The sequence below is a fragment of the Triplophysa dalaica genome, chromosome 8, assembly GCF_015846415.1.
Source record: "Triplophysa dalaica isolate WHDGS20190420 chromosome 8, ASM1584641v1, whole genome shotgun sequence".
NCBI lineage: Eukaryota > Metazoa > Chordata > Actinopteri > Cypriniformes > Nemacheilidae > Triplophysa > Triplophysa dalaica.
Genome location: NC_079549.1, coordinates 10,886,432 through 10,902,425, shown reverse-complemented (window position 1 = coordinate 10,902,425; position 15,994 = coordinate 10,886,432). Strand labels below are relative to the sequence as shown.

The 15,994-nt window shown below is 38.9% G+C and overlaps 1 protein-coding gene across 1 annotated transcript; it reads left to right on the top strand.

The window, feature by feature from the left end:
* The first annotated feature begins 971 nt into the window (after positions 1-971).
* On the top strand, positions 972-15,673 carry mphosph8 (M-phase phosphoprotein 8). Its single transcript, XM_056755717.1, is given in 15 exon segments — positions 972-1,331; positions 7,441-7,590; positions 8,647-8,830; positions 8,833-9,671; positions 9,752-9,842; positions 9,926-10,399; positions 10,848-10,970; positions 11,062-11,150; positions 11,349-11,489; positions 11,622-11,708; positions 11,827-11,981; positions 12,066-12,223; positions 12,309-12,433; positions 12,517-12,600; positions 14,403-15,673. Coding segments are annotated over 15 exon segments (2,841 nt in total). The 5' UTR covers positions 972-1,232; the 3' UTR covers positions 14,445-15,673.
* Positions 15,674-15,994: the final 321 nt, after the last annotated feature.

Genomic DNA, 15,994 nt, shown 5'->3' with positions numbered 1-15,994 from the left:
TTTGCAAGGCAAAACACATAAACGTTCAATGCAGCCTTTGCCTTATATGGTTATTCCGGTTCCGTCAAAATGGCTCTGGGACATCCCCCAGCTTTTATTATTTTTAAACCGCTTTATAAATATATAGTCTTTCATTGTTACTTTATGTTGTGGCAACTTATGTTGTTACTGTTAAAATCTGACATATAATAATTCGTTACATTTATATAGCTTATTCTGGACACCCAAAGCGCTTTACATGGAAATCTCCTCAGCCACCACCAATGTGCAGCATCCACCTGGATGGTGCGACGGTATCCAAATTGCGCCAGACCGCCCACCTCACACTATCTTATTGGTGGAGAAGAGACAGAGTTTCGGAGCCAATTTGTACATTATGGGTATGAATAGGAGGCCATGATGATTAGAGGCGAATGGGCGAATTTGGCCAGGATGCCGGGGTTACACCCCTACTCTTATTCAAAGGACATCCTGGGATTCTTAATGACCACAGAGAGTCAGTAGCTCGGTTTAACGTCTCATCCGAAGTACGGCGCGTTTTGACAGTATATTGTCCCCGTCACTATACTGGGGTATTAGGTGAGCACACCCTGCTGGACTTACAAACATCTCTTCCAGCAGCAACCTAGCTCTCCCAGCAGCTCAGCCCTGCTTAGCTCCAGTGGGTTACCAGTCTTGCGCTACAGGGTGATATGGCTGCTGGCTTGTGTATACATAGAACTTCATTTTAAAATTATTCCCATTTACAAATATCATTTAAATTTGTTAAAGATCATGCTGTTATAAACGCATAGCAGTTGTCACGAATTTTTTTAAAGGAATTTATTTTGGCCTGAAATAAATTTAGCAGAGGGGAACGATGACATCATCAACTGACATGCGTCACCGTTCACACGTGGGGACTTGTCAGACTCCCTTTCGCCGAACTCCTCGTTTTGACTTCTTACATATTCAAAATAAGCGTCATTTCATATGTTTATTAGAAAGAGGGGGAAACAATGTAGACGATCTAATGTTTTACTACTGAGGAGGGAGTAGGTACACCATCCACACACAAACCCAAAGGGTCCTCCCCCTGCTGCTGTTTGTAGTACTACTATCAACCACAGAGCTGTGTTTTGTGTCCGCGCGCGCGCTCCTGCAGTAGTTCGGTTACTGAATGGCCTTCATGTTGCTGGCTCACACGTAGTGTATCAGTGCATAGCGTGAAGATTTCTCTCGTTGAAGTAAAAATGGCCACCGGAGCCGAGAGAGCAGAAGGTGGAGAAAGCGATCAGGAAGAAGAAGATGTTTATGAAGTGGAGAGGATTATTGACACGAGGGTGGAGGAGGTGAGTGTGTGTGGCTCGCGCTTTGGATGCCATCTTGTTAGCGACGTAGCATCTAGCATCACAACCCTGTCTAAATACTGTATATAACGTTAACCGCTAAACAAACGGGATAAAAGCGGGAGAAATGCTTTTTTTGTGTGAAATTTCACGACTTTTTCCCTTTTAAACATCAAATATCCTTGCAGAGAGTGTGTGAAGAGTCGTCGCAACTTTCTGACGGTTAGAGCTCACCGCCCAGTTTGTGCATTGACCAGGCAGCTGGGGAAACAAATTCATTTTAAAACGCCCTAAAAATGTCCTTGTTGTGCACATAACAACAACATGCAGTATATTTACATAACATTTGTTAACACCCGCTATCTCAAGTGAATGCTGAACACACAGCGGTTTCATATCTTGAGGGACATATCGTTGACAGCAGCAGTGATTTAATAAAAGCTTTATAACGTTATGTGTCCGTTGCTTACATCATATGTTTGTATGCACGTGACGGGCAAAGAAAATTGAGAAACGAACGTGGTTATACATCTATGGACATCTATTGTGACAGACAAATAAAGTGACTATATATATATATATATATAAAACACTTAACGTAAGCTCTGTACACTGTGGTAAGCTATATGAGACCAGTTTTTTATTGCACTTATGCATTTTGTTTTCTTTGTGGTTCAATTGCTTCCATTGTTTCCCTCAACTGTAAATCGCTTTGGATAAAAGCGTCTGCTAAATGAATAAATGTAAAATATCCACGTTAGCTGCTGTAAATCAGTAGTGTTTGAAGTACTTCCAAGCAATACTTGAGTAAAACTACAAATATCTTGCCAGAAAATTACTTTGGTTTAAGTAAATGTAACCTTTAAGAATATTACTTGAGTACAAGTCTTAGGGGCAATTTCCCGGACAGGGTTTAAGCCTATTCCCAGACTTACTTAAATGTAAGAGAGGTGTATTGTATTTTCATAATCGACAACAACTTGCACTAACACATCTGAAAATATATCAGTGCAATTGTTTCGTTTCAAGATACCCACCAGTGATGTTTTTTTGTAAAGTGTGTTTTTAAAAACAACTAAAATATCCTAATACCTGTCCGGGAAACCACTCCTTTAAAGTTACAGTTAAATATTGTACTTAAGTATCAAAAGTGCTTTTTAAATTAAATCTTCTTAAGTATTTAAAGTTAAGTTGAAGCAAACATTGTTAATACTTTTATGTTTTTTTAGCATAAAGATAAAAATGCTGCTTTCATACAATTTTACATATTTACATTTATAATACAAAACCACATCTTTACTTTATAATTTAAAACTTTATAAAAAGATAGTTCCCTCCCACCCCCAATATTAAGAGAACAATTTGGAACAAAAACAGAACGAACACTGTCTGGCCCTTACTTCTTTCTTTCCTTGCATTTCACTTACAGTAACAACCTAGTCATTTGATTATTAATTGAAACTGAAAATTTCCTGTTTATCTTTAAAAAGAAGCAACACAAAAATTAAACCTCGTGTTGAAATTAACTGCAGAGAGCACCTTTGTGCACTTGCACATTGAGCTTTAACCAATGATTGGTTCAGCATTGTCATGGTGACCGGATCACCAACTTGTCAACATCCACCAATAGTGGGAATAAATATTGTTATGCTAATCCTTCATGTGTGATCGTATTGACAAGAATACTTAGCAATAATTCAGCAATTTGTGTTATAGATTGAGAGATAGTTTGTTTTTAAATGGAAACCGCAATCACGCGGTCATTTAAATAATCTTTAAGTATTGCAGAAGGCCATGGACATTGTTTTTGTAGGCTGGGTAGCCATTTTAGGCAGGCCTTTGGACAAAAGCTGTGTGTTTTGGAGGGGAAAGGTGGGTTCCTAGCTTTTGTTTACCTCTTTCTTTCTAGAAGCGTCATTTAAAGGCCTCTTGGGCTCTAACAGACTGAGTGTGTGGGGGTTATATCAAATTACAGCCAGCTGACATCACCTTCACGTCTTTAGATACCAGGTTGCCCCAGCAGATGTGAAATGCTGACTAAATGAATTCTGGGAGTCGTTGTCCTACTTAAAAAGCTAGGTTTTTTTTCTGCATTGCTCCAGCTGTCTTACTATATGAGGTTGACAGATCACGATCAGTGCCGGGTTGCTTTAGTTAATTTTGGTGAGGATGCCTTCAGCATTGCCTCATCTAGCATGAGTGTGTTTGTCTGTGAATCCTCTGTCAAAAGAAGCCGACGACTGGTGTAGAAACAAAAGGTCTGTTAGAGAAAAAAGGAAGTACTTTTGAAGGAAATGGGTTGAGAGGAGTTCAGTTAAATATCAAAACGATAGCGACAGGAGAATATAATAGTTGAATGACTATAAAACAAATCACAGATTATCCTATTATTCCAGCTTTAACTGTGTTGCAACTGAAGCTGCAAGTGGGTGAGATCAACAATAAGTCTTTAAGTGTATTAAAGCGGCCAGTGTTTATAGGACATATAGCTCAGAGAGCATATGTTAAGTCCCATAGTCCATCTATGTACCCTTTGAGCTGGAGTCTAGTTTAGGTTGCAATATTTGTCCCGAAAATGTATATAACCATATAAAAAAAAAAGAATTAGCTATTCATTTAGGTTGGTTTAAATTGATCAGGTATGTGTGTTAATATATTGTTAAGTCACTAAATATAAAAGCAACTGTGTAAATAATACATGTAAAACTATATTATCCATTTTAGAAAGAGCTCTCTGTCTACCATTACTGTGTTCATGTTACTAGTAAGTGTGAGGAGTTGTGTTCTTCATGTTAAGCATTTTCATCTAAAAAAAGTTAACTTGCACATTAAAACATTTTAGTAAGACATTTAACGACACGCAAGTGGGTAGTTGTCAAATAAACCGCTAATGTGTCCTATAGTGTGAGAGCAGTGAAGGAATACTCTCTTAATAAATATTAATAATATAAAACAATGTATTATTATATTATTATTATTTATTTTTGCTATATTTGTCAACTAAACAAGTATAGATATTTGTCAGTTACAGAATGTTTCAGTGCCTGCATATGTGTTTAACCAATCACTATATTTAGTCATGTTTCATAGAATAAAAGCGGAGACATTTGCAGTTTTGTTAGTTTCAGGACGATTTGCCCAAGGTTGATTTCTGACACCACTAAAAAGATAAACAAATATAAAATATATATCAAAGGAGAAGTGTTCGCATCTCCCTCAGCATCGGTCATGACGTTATCCAAGCATTTTTATCTCCATTCATTCTAAATACGACATTAGACCCATGATGACTGTGAGCCAGCAGCAAACATTTGGAGATCAACTGACAGCCTGTGTTTACTAGCCTCCTTGGCTTTGGCAGACACAAGACAGTCATATCTTTAAGGCTTGTTTACATACATACAGTAATTAACCGCTTCAAACTGCTGTTTGTTACTGCGCAAAAGGAAGTTTTACAGAACACTACCACTACAATCACATCTCTGGCACTCTGTATGATTGTCTCATACAGATAGATGGGGGATTACATACAACAGCCAAACATTTTTTTTTCAGTTTTGCCTGTCAGTGTTGTGAAAGCAGTAGATGGAATGTTATGAGGAGACGAGAGAGTTGACACAGCTTTCAGGAAAGAGAGTCCATCAACCATGTCGATTCAGATTAACATGTATTATTTGGCTTTGGTTCCCTGCTATTATTAATCCTCCATAATCGCAGGAAATAAGAGGAACAGGGGATCCGTTGTGTTTGTTACTAAGCAACACACTGGATAATGAACTTCCCCTTTGAAACGAACCTGTGGCGCTTGGGATGTGTCTGTTAAGCATTAATGACTGCCTAAATGCCTGGTATAAACATCACCTTCTCATGCTCACATGCAAAGTACTGGTGATCATGTGATGCAGACATCCCACACCGCAGGATATGTGATTGATTTCATAGTTTGTTATTTGAATTTTCTCTTTAATGCATGAGCTTGTTTTTATAGTAAGAGAGAACTGTTCCAAACAAATAAAGAAGTACTTGTGGTTATCTGATCTACTTGCTGATTATTATCAGGGCTCTAGACTTGCTTTTTGCACTGGTGGCCTAACTTTTTTATTTGCACCAAATTTTCGACCGAATCGCATTGATCTGGTTTTACCAGTTCACTTTTTTTGTCCATATAGGCAAAATTTGCTTTTAAACGATTAACTAACAATCTGGTCAACACAAAGTTCTTTATTTGAAGCACAAATATACAAGAAAGGTAACTTACTGAAAAAGTGTTGGGGTAAAGTACTTCACTGAACTGAAATTTAAAGATCTCAAGATAAATGGACCAGGGCTTGACATAACCTGGGAGCTTGATGGCTCCGTGTCAGAGCATTGCTTGTGATTTTCGGACGGATCAGACCTTAACTTAACATTATTCACGAAAAAGTTGTCAATTGTTCTTTTTATCTTCTCTCATCGTCCGCTGCTACAGCCACTCTTTTTAACTGACGGCATCAGGCTACTCGCCTCTCTCTGTCTGACTGCATTACATGCATTTTTCAAACGTACACACCAGAGGTTGGGTTAGACTTTTTTTTATTGTCCTTCAAAACAGGCTCGTAAAAAATCCATCATAATTTATTATTACCCGTCACTATGGTGCAAGGTGATGAGTATGTTTGTGACGTCATCACGCTGTAATTGCATCTCAGAACTTCATTGTATTTTAATACAACCGTATGCCCAATAAAGCCGTTGTTATTTATATTCGTTTATATATTTAATCTTTTAATGTTTATGTTCATATGTGATTAGATCTGGGAAAACCCAACACATGGTGCAAATTTATATAGGCTATAACAGTTTTTGATACCATATTCCAGCCCTTTCCAAATCAGTTTTTATTTTGCTCATACCTTGTGAATGTAACTAAAGTTATGGCTGAGGTCGGCTGAAGCACTATGATTTTCAGGAACGGAATTTGGAGTAAAACGTGTTTAAAGTTAAGTCATGAAAATAAAAGCACAACGGTCCAGTATCACAAGTAAAAGTCTCTTTACAGGGGTAAGAGTAATAACAATTTAATAAAAAAACATTTCCTAGTGTTGAAGTCTATAAAAATACTGTACAAACCGTTTGAATAAAACGAAAGTAAGGAAAATGGTGCAGGGCACACTTAAAGAAAGAGAGCTCTGCCATTATCACTACACAAGGAAAATAACAAACATTACGGACAACAACTAATAAGCAGTTGTTTACGTTGTTTATCATGTGCATAGTGTCTGGACTTTTGATCATCTCTTGTATGTTTTGCGATCGGTCCGGCTCGCAAGAGCAGCGGAACAGGGATAACTCCTGGTGCTGCAGACTGGGAGCTCTGTCATCTCACGAAAACATGGTATAAAATAACTTTGCATGCCTTAGTTTACACAGGACTGGCGGGAAATGTGCATTGATACTCCTTCATTCTTCATGTTATGTGGTTTACTTTGATAGGTAAATTGTCTTTCCCGCAAAACAGCGTGACATCCGACGGGTTTTCCCCGATCGCATCACATATGTCTAGTCAGTAACAATGACAGGTGAAAACACGCAGGTCGCTTTGCGAGCACATCACCCTGAAGGGAAACGGGGATTTACAGATTGCCGTCTTTGTAATCCGCAAAAATGACGGACAGCCTTCAGATTTTCCCGTCGTTGGTAAAAAAAATCTGTCAATGACAGATAATTTTCGGTCAACGCTACCTCTGGTACACACGTACAGGAATATCTGGACCACGGCGAATCAGAGGTGGGGTCCGCCCTTCACTATCTCTGATTGGTTTAGAACACGATATGGGCCTGATGTGTGTCTGTTGTTAAATCACAGGTAGAATTTCAGAGTTGCAGAGTCTTTTTTTCTCCCTCGAACGGCTGGTCGCACCGATTATTTTTAGTCGCACCATTGAATAATGAGGTCGCTTTTGCGACCAAATTGTTCGCACTCAAGAGCCTTGATTATTAACATCTGGCAAGAATCATAGCCGTGAGGATTGTTTAAAGTGTCTGTTTAAACAAACATTACCTTCACTGCTTCTGGAGATATGGAGATAGACCCGTAGCAGGCCATGCTTATTGAGCTTTGACTTGTTTTTAGGGAGAGGTGCAGTATCGGGTGCGATGGAAGAACTATTCGTCGGACGAAGACACCTGGGAGCCCGAGGCACACCTGGACGACTGCAGGGAGGTGCTGCTGGCCTACAAGAAGAACTTGGCTGAGATAAAGGCAAAGAAAGATAGTGGCATGGTGAGACTCTTAAGATTTACCACGCTTTTTCTTTTTGTACATTTTTTTTTTTTCAATTCAATTTAGTAGATTTTGTCTTCTGTATGTTCCATTTATTTTAGTTCTAGTTTATTATATTATTTGTTATATTTATTGTTAAATCTAGCCCTGGTTCCACAGACAAGACTTAGCTTAAGCCAGGACTAGGCCGAAATGAAAATTCTTGACCGAAACCGAATAAAAATGAAACGCTTTGAATACAGAAACATGCCTTTTTCGTATTTCTTCTATTTATTTAGACATATTTTTACTATTGCATAAACTTGAGTGGTTAAGATGAGCTTTTTATATTTGATCTTGATTTTCAATATAATACAATATAAATTAGAACAAAATGGAGCCCTCTCCTTTCCTGAAAAATTTTAGGCCTATAACTGACAACAAAACAATTCATTTAAAAGTGTCATTCAACATTATATGGTAAGAATATGAATAAACGAAAACTGTTGGATAATTGTAGGCTACACTGCAACTTCCATGCAAGCAATTCTGACTGACAACCATTTCAGATCACGTCTCTCCTCCAAAGTATGCACAGAACATACTTTGACAAGTTGTTTAGTTCAGGGACCACTGTATGATGTCAAAGGATGTCGCGAGCAGTTGGGCTACTGTCAGACCGCCCTCTCCAGTCTGAAGAACACAAGTTACCGACATGTAAAGACACTTTCATCCAGAAATTCTCCCCCCCCCCCCCCTCTCTCTCTCTCTCTCTCTCTCTCTGCGTGCTGGTTGCTGCTTGATCAAATCACATGTAATGTTCGGTAAAATTGATTAGGCCATTCGACTTATTCGGTTGCCGAAAATTCAATGCATCCCTACTTTAGAAAACATATTACTGGTGTGCAAACTGAGACAAAACCATGGCTATGATATATTTTAGTGTAGCTCAAACATTCATTTTAGTCTAGGACTAGCCTTAATAAGCCCTGTCTGTGAAACTGGGCCCTTTTTTTGAACGGATGGTAAAATATTTGGGTTACTTGATTAATTGTTTGTAAATATTACAACTAGAAGCTGCCCATGAAGAGTGATTTGTTTGACGCTGACTCTGAGAGTGAGAGCGATAAAGACAAACCCAAAGAATCATCTCCACAGAAGAAAAAGAAAAATAAGAAATTGGATGAATCTGAGGATGAGATGCCAGCAAAGGAAAAAAAGAAAAAGAAGAAGGAGAAATGGAGAGATGACAAACCTCTGCCAGCTCCGAGTCTGAAGAAGAGGATGAGAGCAGACATTCCTCACCCGCACCTTCGAAAAAAGAGCAGAAGAAGAGGCTCATTGAATCCGATGAAGATGATGGCCCAGTTACCATTAAGAAACAAAAGAAGGACGCTAAGGTGAAAGATAGAGGAATGACAAAGAAAGACACTGTAGAGGAGCGCAAGAAAAAGAAGGTCAAGTCAAAAAAGGAGATTGAGTCCTCGGACGATGAGGGTGATAAAAGCGACGCACCGTCCGAGACCCACACTGATGATACGACGAACACAGAAGCCCCTTATGATTCTCCCAAAATCACGACAGTCAAGCCCGTGGACAAACCCACTCGAAGTGAGAGCGGGGGCGATTCCAAACAGGCCAAGCAGAAGAAAGTGAAGTCTGACACTAAGATGCAAGGTTTCAAGGACCTTCAGGAGAAGAAACATAAGAAAGCAGAGCTGTCGACGGCCACTCTCAAAGAGAGTGGTTTAAACAAGCTCAAGAGTATAACTAGCAGCAAGAGCACCAGCAAATCTTCTCGCAGCGAGGAGGAGCCTGACTCCAGCGATACTGGGGCCACATCGTCGGCAGCCAAATTGAAAGTCAAAAGCAAAGGTCAGGATGCAGCCCCACCATCTCAAAAGCTCCCATCTGCATCTTCCTCTTCTTCCTCGACATCATCAACAGCCCCCACCAAGCCAAAAGAGGAGGAGCCAAAAGAGGAAGGCGGGGAGAAGGGAGGTGCCTCCACTAACCTGTTTGAAAAGTTCTTGCTGAACTGTGAGGCGAAAGATCGTGCACCAAGGAGACCAGCAGAACAGACCAAGAATGCTGCTCCAAAGGTACAAAGGCCTTTTCTTTGGCACTTGCAGTTGTTTTAAATATTGATTTGATTTGACATTTGGAAACTTGTTCCATACAGGCCACGGGGAAAATTGACAAGAAAGCAAAAGTGTCAAAGCAATCTCCTGGACGCAAACCAGAATCAGAGAAGTCCGACAAGTCAAAAGATGGTGATTTTCTTGGTTAAACCTCACTGAAATGTTTTCATTTGTAAGATAACCTTAATGACCACAATGTTCTCCTTCCCTCACAGCAGCACGATCCGGTCAGAGTCCCATTCCTATGGAGACAGATGAGAAAGGGACGTTCGAAACAGACAAAAGCGACAAATCAGATGAGCCACTCCCAAAGACAAAGGAAGAATTACTACGGGAACAGAGAGAGGTGGAGCAAAGGAGGAGGAAAGAAAAGATGGAAGAAGAGGAAAGAAAGAGGAAAGAACGGATTGAAGAAGAGGAAAGGAAGAAGAAGGAGAGGATAGAGGAAGCCCAGCGGGAGAGGAAAGCAAGGTTGGAGGAGGCGCAGAGACTTGCTGAGGAGGCCCGGCAGGAACGTCTGGAACGGAAGTCCATGGCTGAACCGATGGCATCTCCAGACTCCACAGAAGACTCCAGATGGAAAGACAAGAGAAGGAGAAAAAGGGAGGACAGTGAATCGCGGCTCTTCACTACATGCGATGACAATCAGGACCCTCAAGAGCCCACGGAACGCTCAGACAAAACTCCTGGTTTGTATTTATAACTTAAAGGGACACCATTGACTATCATAGTAGGAAAAATTACAATGCTGAGTGCTGTTTGCTTTCCTACTTTTACTACGAAATATCTTAATTTGTTTTCAGCAGAACAAAGATATTTATACATCATTTTTTTTCCTACTATGGTTGCCAATAGTGCCCAAGAACTGTTTGGTTATAAGCATCCTTTTCAAATCCTTTCCATCATCAGAACAAAGAAATCTATACAGATTTAGAACAACTTGACGTTCAGTAAATGAACTGGCCCTTTAAATGAGGTCTTTACTTTGTCTGGTTTTACTTAAGTTTGGTTCTTTTTGATTAACACAATTCGGACTTCTATACTACATAAAAATGTATGCGTTTGTGACTATCACAAGATCAAACTAGCAGGTCCTATTCCAATCACTGACTGTCACAACTGTGTCTCAATTTGCAGACCGGGCACCGCCTTCTCTTAATCTTGGGGTGGAGCTCAAACTGGACTGGATGACACTGGAGGACTTTCAGAAACACTTGAATGGAGAAGATGAGAATCTCTCTCCACTATCCTTAACCCCCAGTGAGTGGTACACACACATACAAAACATGAAAAATCATCAATCTGTTATTGGAGACTATTTTCATTTGCTCTTTTTTTATCATTCATTCAGCTGAGCTGCGAGAAGCAGTGAAAAATGGGAATTACCTGTCGGTAAAACGTGCACTTAGTTCCAAAGAGGACTACAATCTGGATCAGGAGGTGTGCTTCATATTTCTCTTTCTTATCTCCTGCATTCTGTTTGTACTGAAGTGTCTTATCAGAGGTCATGGTGCAGTTTATCTTTGAACCTCTCAGTTAATCTTCATTCCCTGAGCAAGATTTTTGTGTCTGTACTGGCCTTGATGCTGTGTGGGAGGGGATGTCATATGAATGTCTTGTTTGTGCTGCCCCCTGCAGGATTCTAGCGGTATGTCTTTAATGCTGCTGGCCGCTGCAGGTGGTCAGGATGACATCCTCAGGCTACTCATTAAGAAAGGTGTGAAGGTCAATGCCCGGCAGAAGAACGGCACCACAGCCCTGATGCATGCTGCAGAAAAGGTGCTGAACATCATCAATCCTAAAGACGAATATAACAAATTGAAAAATGTGATCAGTAATTCTAAAGAACTTTCTTGTTATAGTACACAATCCCACAACAACCTATTTAATAATATACCCTCTCTAATGCAGAACTTCTTGACGACAGTGGCTATTCTCCTGGAGGCAGGTGCTTCCGTAAATGCCCAAACACTTGGTGGGGAGACAGCTCTTATGAAAGTAAGATATAGGTTGTTATTTAGAGATTGATCTGTGAACTCGAACTCTAAGAGCAGAAACTGATGTTAAATGCTATTGTAACAGTAACATACTGAACTCGTATTGTTTTCTTCATAAGGCTTGTAAGAGGGGAAATGCAGATGTAGTTCGCCTCCTGCTGGAATATGGGGCAGACTGCAACATCATGTCTAAACATAAGAGCACTGCCTTGTACTATGCCAAAATTAGCAACAACGTGATAGTTTATGATCTCATCAAAGACCACATGCAAACGTGAGTGCTCCATTGTTGCATTATGTTTAACACCAAATAGGACACCCAACATAGAAGGATTTTGTAAAAACATTTATCTAACAGATTATCGACAGTGGCGGAGGAGACAATCAGAGCCTTTTTTGAAACTCGGCTGGCCCTGCTGGAACCCGTGTTTCCTCTGGCTTGCCACAGACTGTGCGAGGGACCAGACTTCTCACTGGAGTTTAACTACAAACCCCCTCAACCCACACCCGGAGAAGGTGAAATATAAGTAAATGCAAATGCAATTTGGTGCCAGGGTTTATGTAGTAAAGAACTTTGACATTTACATGTTTTGTGTTTCAGGATCTGGCATTCTGCTTTTTATCTTTCATGCAAACTTTCTAAATGAGATCACAGCTAGACTCTGCGGGCCGTGTAGTGTTCATGCAGTCGTCCTGAATGACAAGTTCCAGCTGCCCATCTTCTTGGTAAAACTATTTTACAATCTTTTTTTTTAATTTGATGGGCATGTAGCAACCTTTAACACTCTTGTGTCTTGCTCCCCCTGCAGGACAGCCATTTCATCTACTCTTTCAGTCCCGTTCAAGGAGTCAACAAAATGTTCATCCGTCTTGCAGAGTCACCAACAGCTAAGGTAAAATGTGGGACAAGACGAATAGAAACTTCTTAATGAAATGATATAGGTCCCCAATAGCCCCGTATATCAAATATTTTACTAATCGAGTTTCCTACAAATCGATCTAATCGATCTCTGCATTGATTAGTCGAGGTTTTTAAATAATACATTATTTTTCTTTATTAAAGAGCAATACTAAATATACATGAGAAAATAAGTCAGGTCTCTTAAAATGAACAATTTATTTCCTTTGTAGAAAAATGAAAATTTTATTGCCAAAATTGCATGCATTAATATCTGTGAAAATTAAACCCATTTAGTACGTTGCTATATTACATTTATAATGCAATATAATACAAATGCAAAGATAAGAAACATAAATAAAATAGAAAAAATTGTTTTAAAGGTAAACAACTAACTTGCTTATGCATGATGCATTTAGTTTAACTAAATTAGACAGTTTTTTTACTATAAAATAGTAATATACTTTTCCACAGTAAACTACTGTAGTTAATCAGACTTTTATTTTGGCAGGTCGTCGGAAGATGGTTATTTTTAGTGTGCATTTGATAGCTTCACGTCACAGCTTCACTCAGAAAAAAAAATCAGAAATAAACTCTGGGGATGAAGTTCATGTCCTGTGTAGCATGTTAAACTGTGACACTCAGAACAGCCAGATGGCATGTTTAAAAAACAGGCTTAACAGTTATTTAGTTATATGGACTCAAGGCAGCCAGATAGCAAGTTTCACTCGCAAAATAGACTAAGTGAAATAGGTGTGCACCATTGATTAACGTCACACTGAAACGAGCACAACGACAAACGCACTTCACACATACATATATAAAACAAGAGGGGTAGTTAGCATTACTATCAATACTAGAATTGAATGTAACTATTACAATAGTTCAAATTTTAACTAAAATGTGAAATAATATTGGAGAAAAGCAAACCAATGAAGGAGCTGTTCTCTGCAGTACAAGGGATCTGAACAGTTAACGGAAAATCGTGAAGCTGTTTCAGTGCTTTCCATCCACACAATGTTGAGGTTTTTAGAAGTGCCACAGTGAATATATTAATAATTTGTCTTAAAGGGGATACTTAAGCCAAGACACATTTTCACCCATGTTTTACTCAGCCTCAAGGCATCCTAACTGAATATGACATTTACCCTAACTTTCTTCTTGAAGAATTATGCAGTCGGACATTTATAATACGTTATAATACCGCGTATCTTTTTTCTTCCAAGTGGTATCGTTGAAGTCTAACTCACATGAACCAAAGGCTTGATTTACCGGCAAATGACGGTCACAAAGGCTCCCGCACAGAGGAGACGGTATCCTATTGGAACAAAATGAAAAATACTGTGTTCGTCACTGGAACTTAAGACATGCCTGCGTCATTTGCCGGAAAAACAAGCCTCTGGTTTATGCGCAGCCGAAGGATAACAGAGGTTAGACATTATCGTCAATATGGATATTTCTCTTAAACAAACACATCGAATCGCTTCAGAAGACCTTTGTTAAGACCACAGAGCCGTGTCGAGCAATTCTCTGATCGATGGATACAATTTTTGGAGCTTTGAAAACTACCGCTCTGAAGAAAAAAATATGTGGTATTATAACTCTGACTGCATTATTCTACAAGAAGACAGTCATATTCAGTTAGGATGCCTTGAGGTTGAGTAAACCATGGGGAATTTTGTTTCTTGGCTGAAGTATCCCCTTTAAAAATGTATTTACTTCCTTTGTAGACAAGCATTCTTTATCATCTATTTCAGTTTTTTTTTAACCGGGGAATGTACATTTCTTTATTTACAGGTTAAACTCCTCATTTGTGCATACAGAGTCCAGCTGCAGTGATGCCACAGTCATTCCTTCCAGGTCGAAGGTCACTGCAGAAGCCCTGCCTCTCCACAAGATTTTTCACACACTTCTAAACCGTGTCATAACATGCTGAGAAGAAGACTGTTTAAGTTTAGTAATGTATTTGTTTTACCGTGTTAAAAGACTGAAGATACTAAAAGGTCTTTAAGAAATTCAGAGTGACATTCAATATCTGCTCTGCTCTATTATGTGTTGCAAGTGTTGAATAAGTTTCTGGAGGTTCTGTGACTATGTCCAACACATTTTGGAGTTCAGCTGCATCTCACAGAAGGTCAGCATAAAATGTGAAAAATTGGGCTCGCATATAAGGGTCATTTGTAAATCTTGTTTGAAAGTGTTCCTTTTTATTTTTTCCTTTTAAATTGAATAATTTATCACCTTAGATTTATCCGTTTTGTTTTAAGTTTTGTGTGTTTAACCCGACCACACATTGTTCGATGTCGACATTGCTTGTGAAGAGTGAATGAATGAATAAATGAATGAGTGGGAGGGTGAATGAATGAATGAATGAATGAATAAGCAGTTTTGGACTCACTTCTTTTTACTTGTGGGACTGTGACAAGACTGTACCTAAATGTGATTGAAGGGTCCTACAGAAATGCAGTCTTTACTTTTTATGTCTTTGAATCTTAAAAAATTGTTAACTATGGTGTGGTTTCTAAATCAGACAACCGGAATCCACTGCATTTGAGAAAGTCAAAGAATGTATACGTTTTGGGCAAAATTGTTCATTTTTAAGGGCTAGTTTTTGTCTGCATTGACGGTAGGATTCACACAGATTGAAGCTATCTGAATTGGGAGTGATCTGTAACAAAATACCTGGATTAGTACAAAACACATTATCCTTTTTTTACCTTTGTGTACCATTTGTATTTCTCATAACAGTTCACTTATGAAACACTATTACATTTCTAGGACACAAGTCATCTGCCATTGCTTACATAGTTCTTGTACTATTCACAAACATTACGTAAAATAATTTATAACTAAACAAAGAGTTCAGTTTGGAATGTAAAGCTGGACTCATCCTGTCCTCTCTGGAAAGACCATGTGTTGAACCATGGCGAGTTCTTTCATTCTGCTGTTATTATGGCCTACCTCTTTTTGTTCCTGCATTGTGCGTTAGTAAGTGAGAGAAACACTGCTCGTTGATTCACTTCCTCTTTGACTACAGTAAATAAACTGTACATATGTTTCCATAACAATTAACAGTTTGCCTTCTCTTTAAACTGAATTCCCACATTTCTGGGACGTGCTGCTCCATGTGTAGACTCCGATCAATCTGGTTTAATTTAATGTACATATTTATGTTAGTGTGTGTAAAACTAATGTATCTTCTAACAGTACTGAATTTAAGGTATGCCCTATTCTAACAAAATTTTAGGTATGGAAGGTTGTGATACAGCTGGGTCAGTAAATATTTTGTCTAGCCTTAATACATTCTGGATTTTTATTTTATATTTTTAAGCTAAAATCTTGGTGTTAGTAGGTAATCTTGATATGAAAGCCATTACAAATATTTTTAA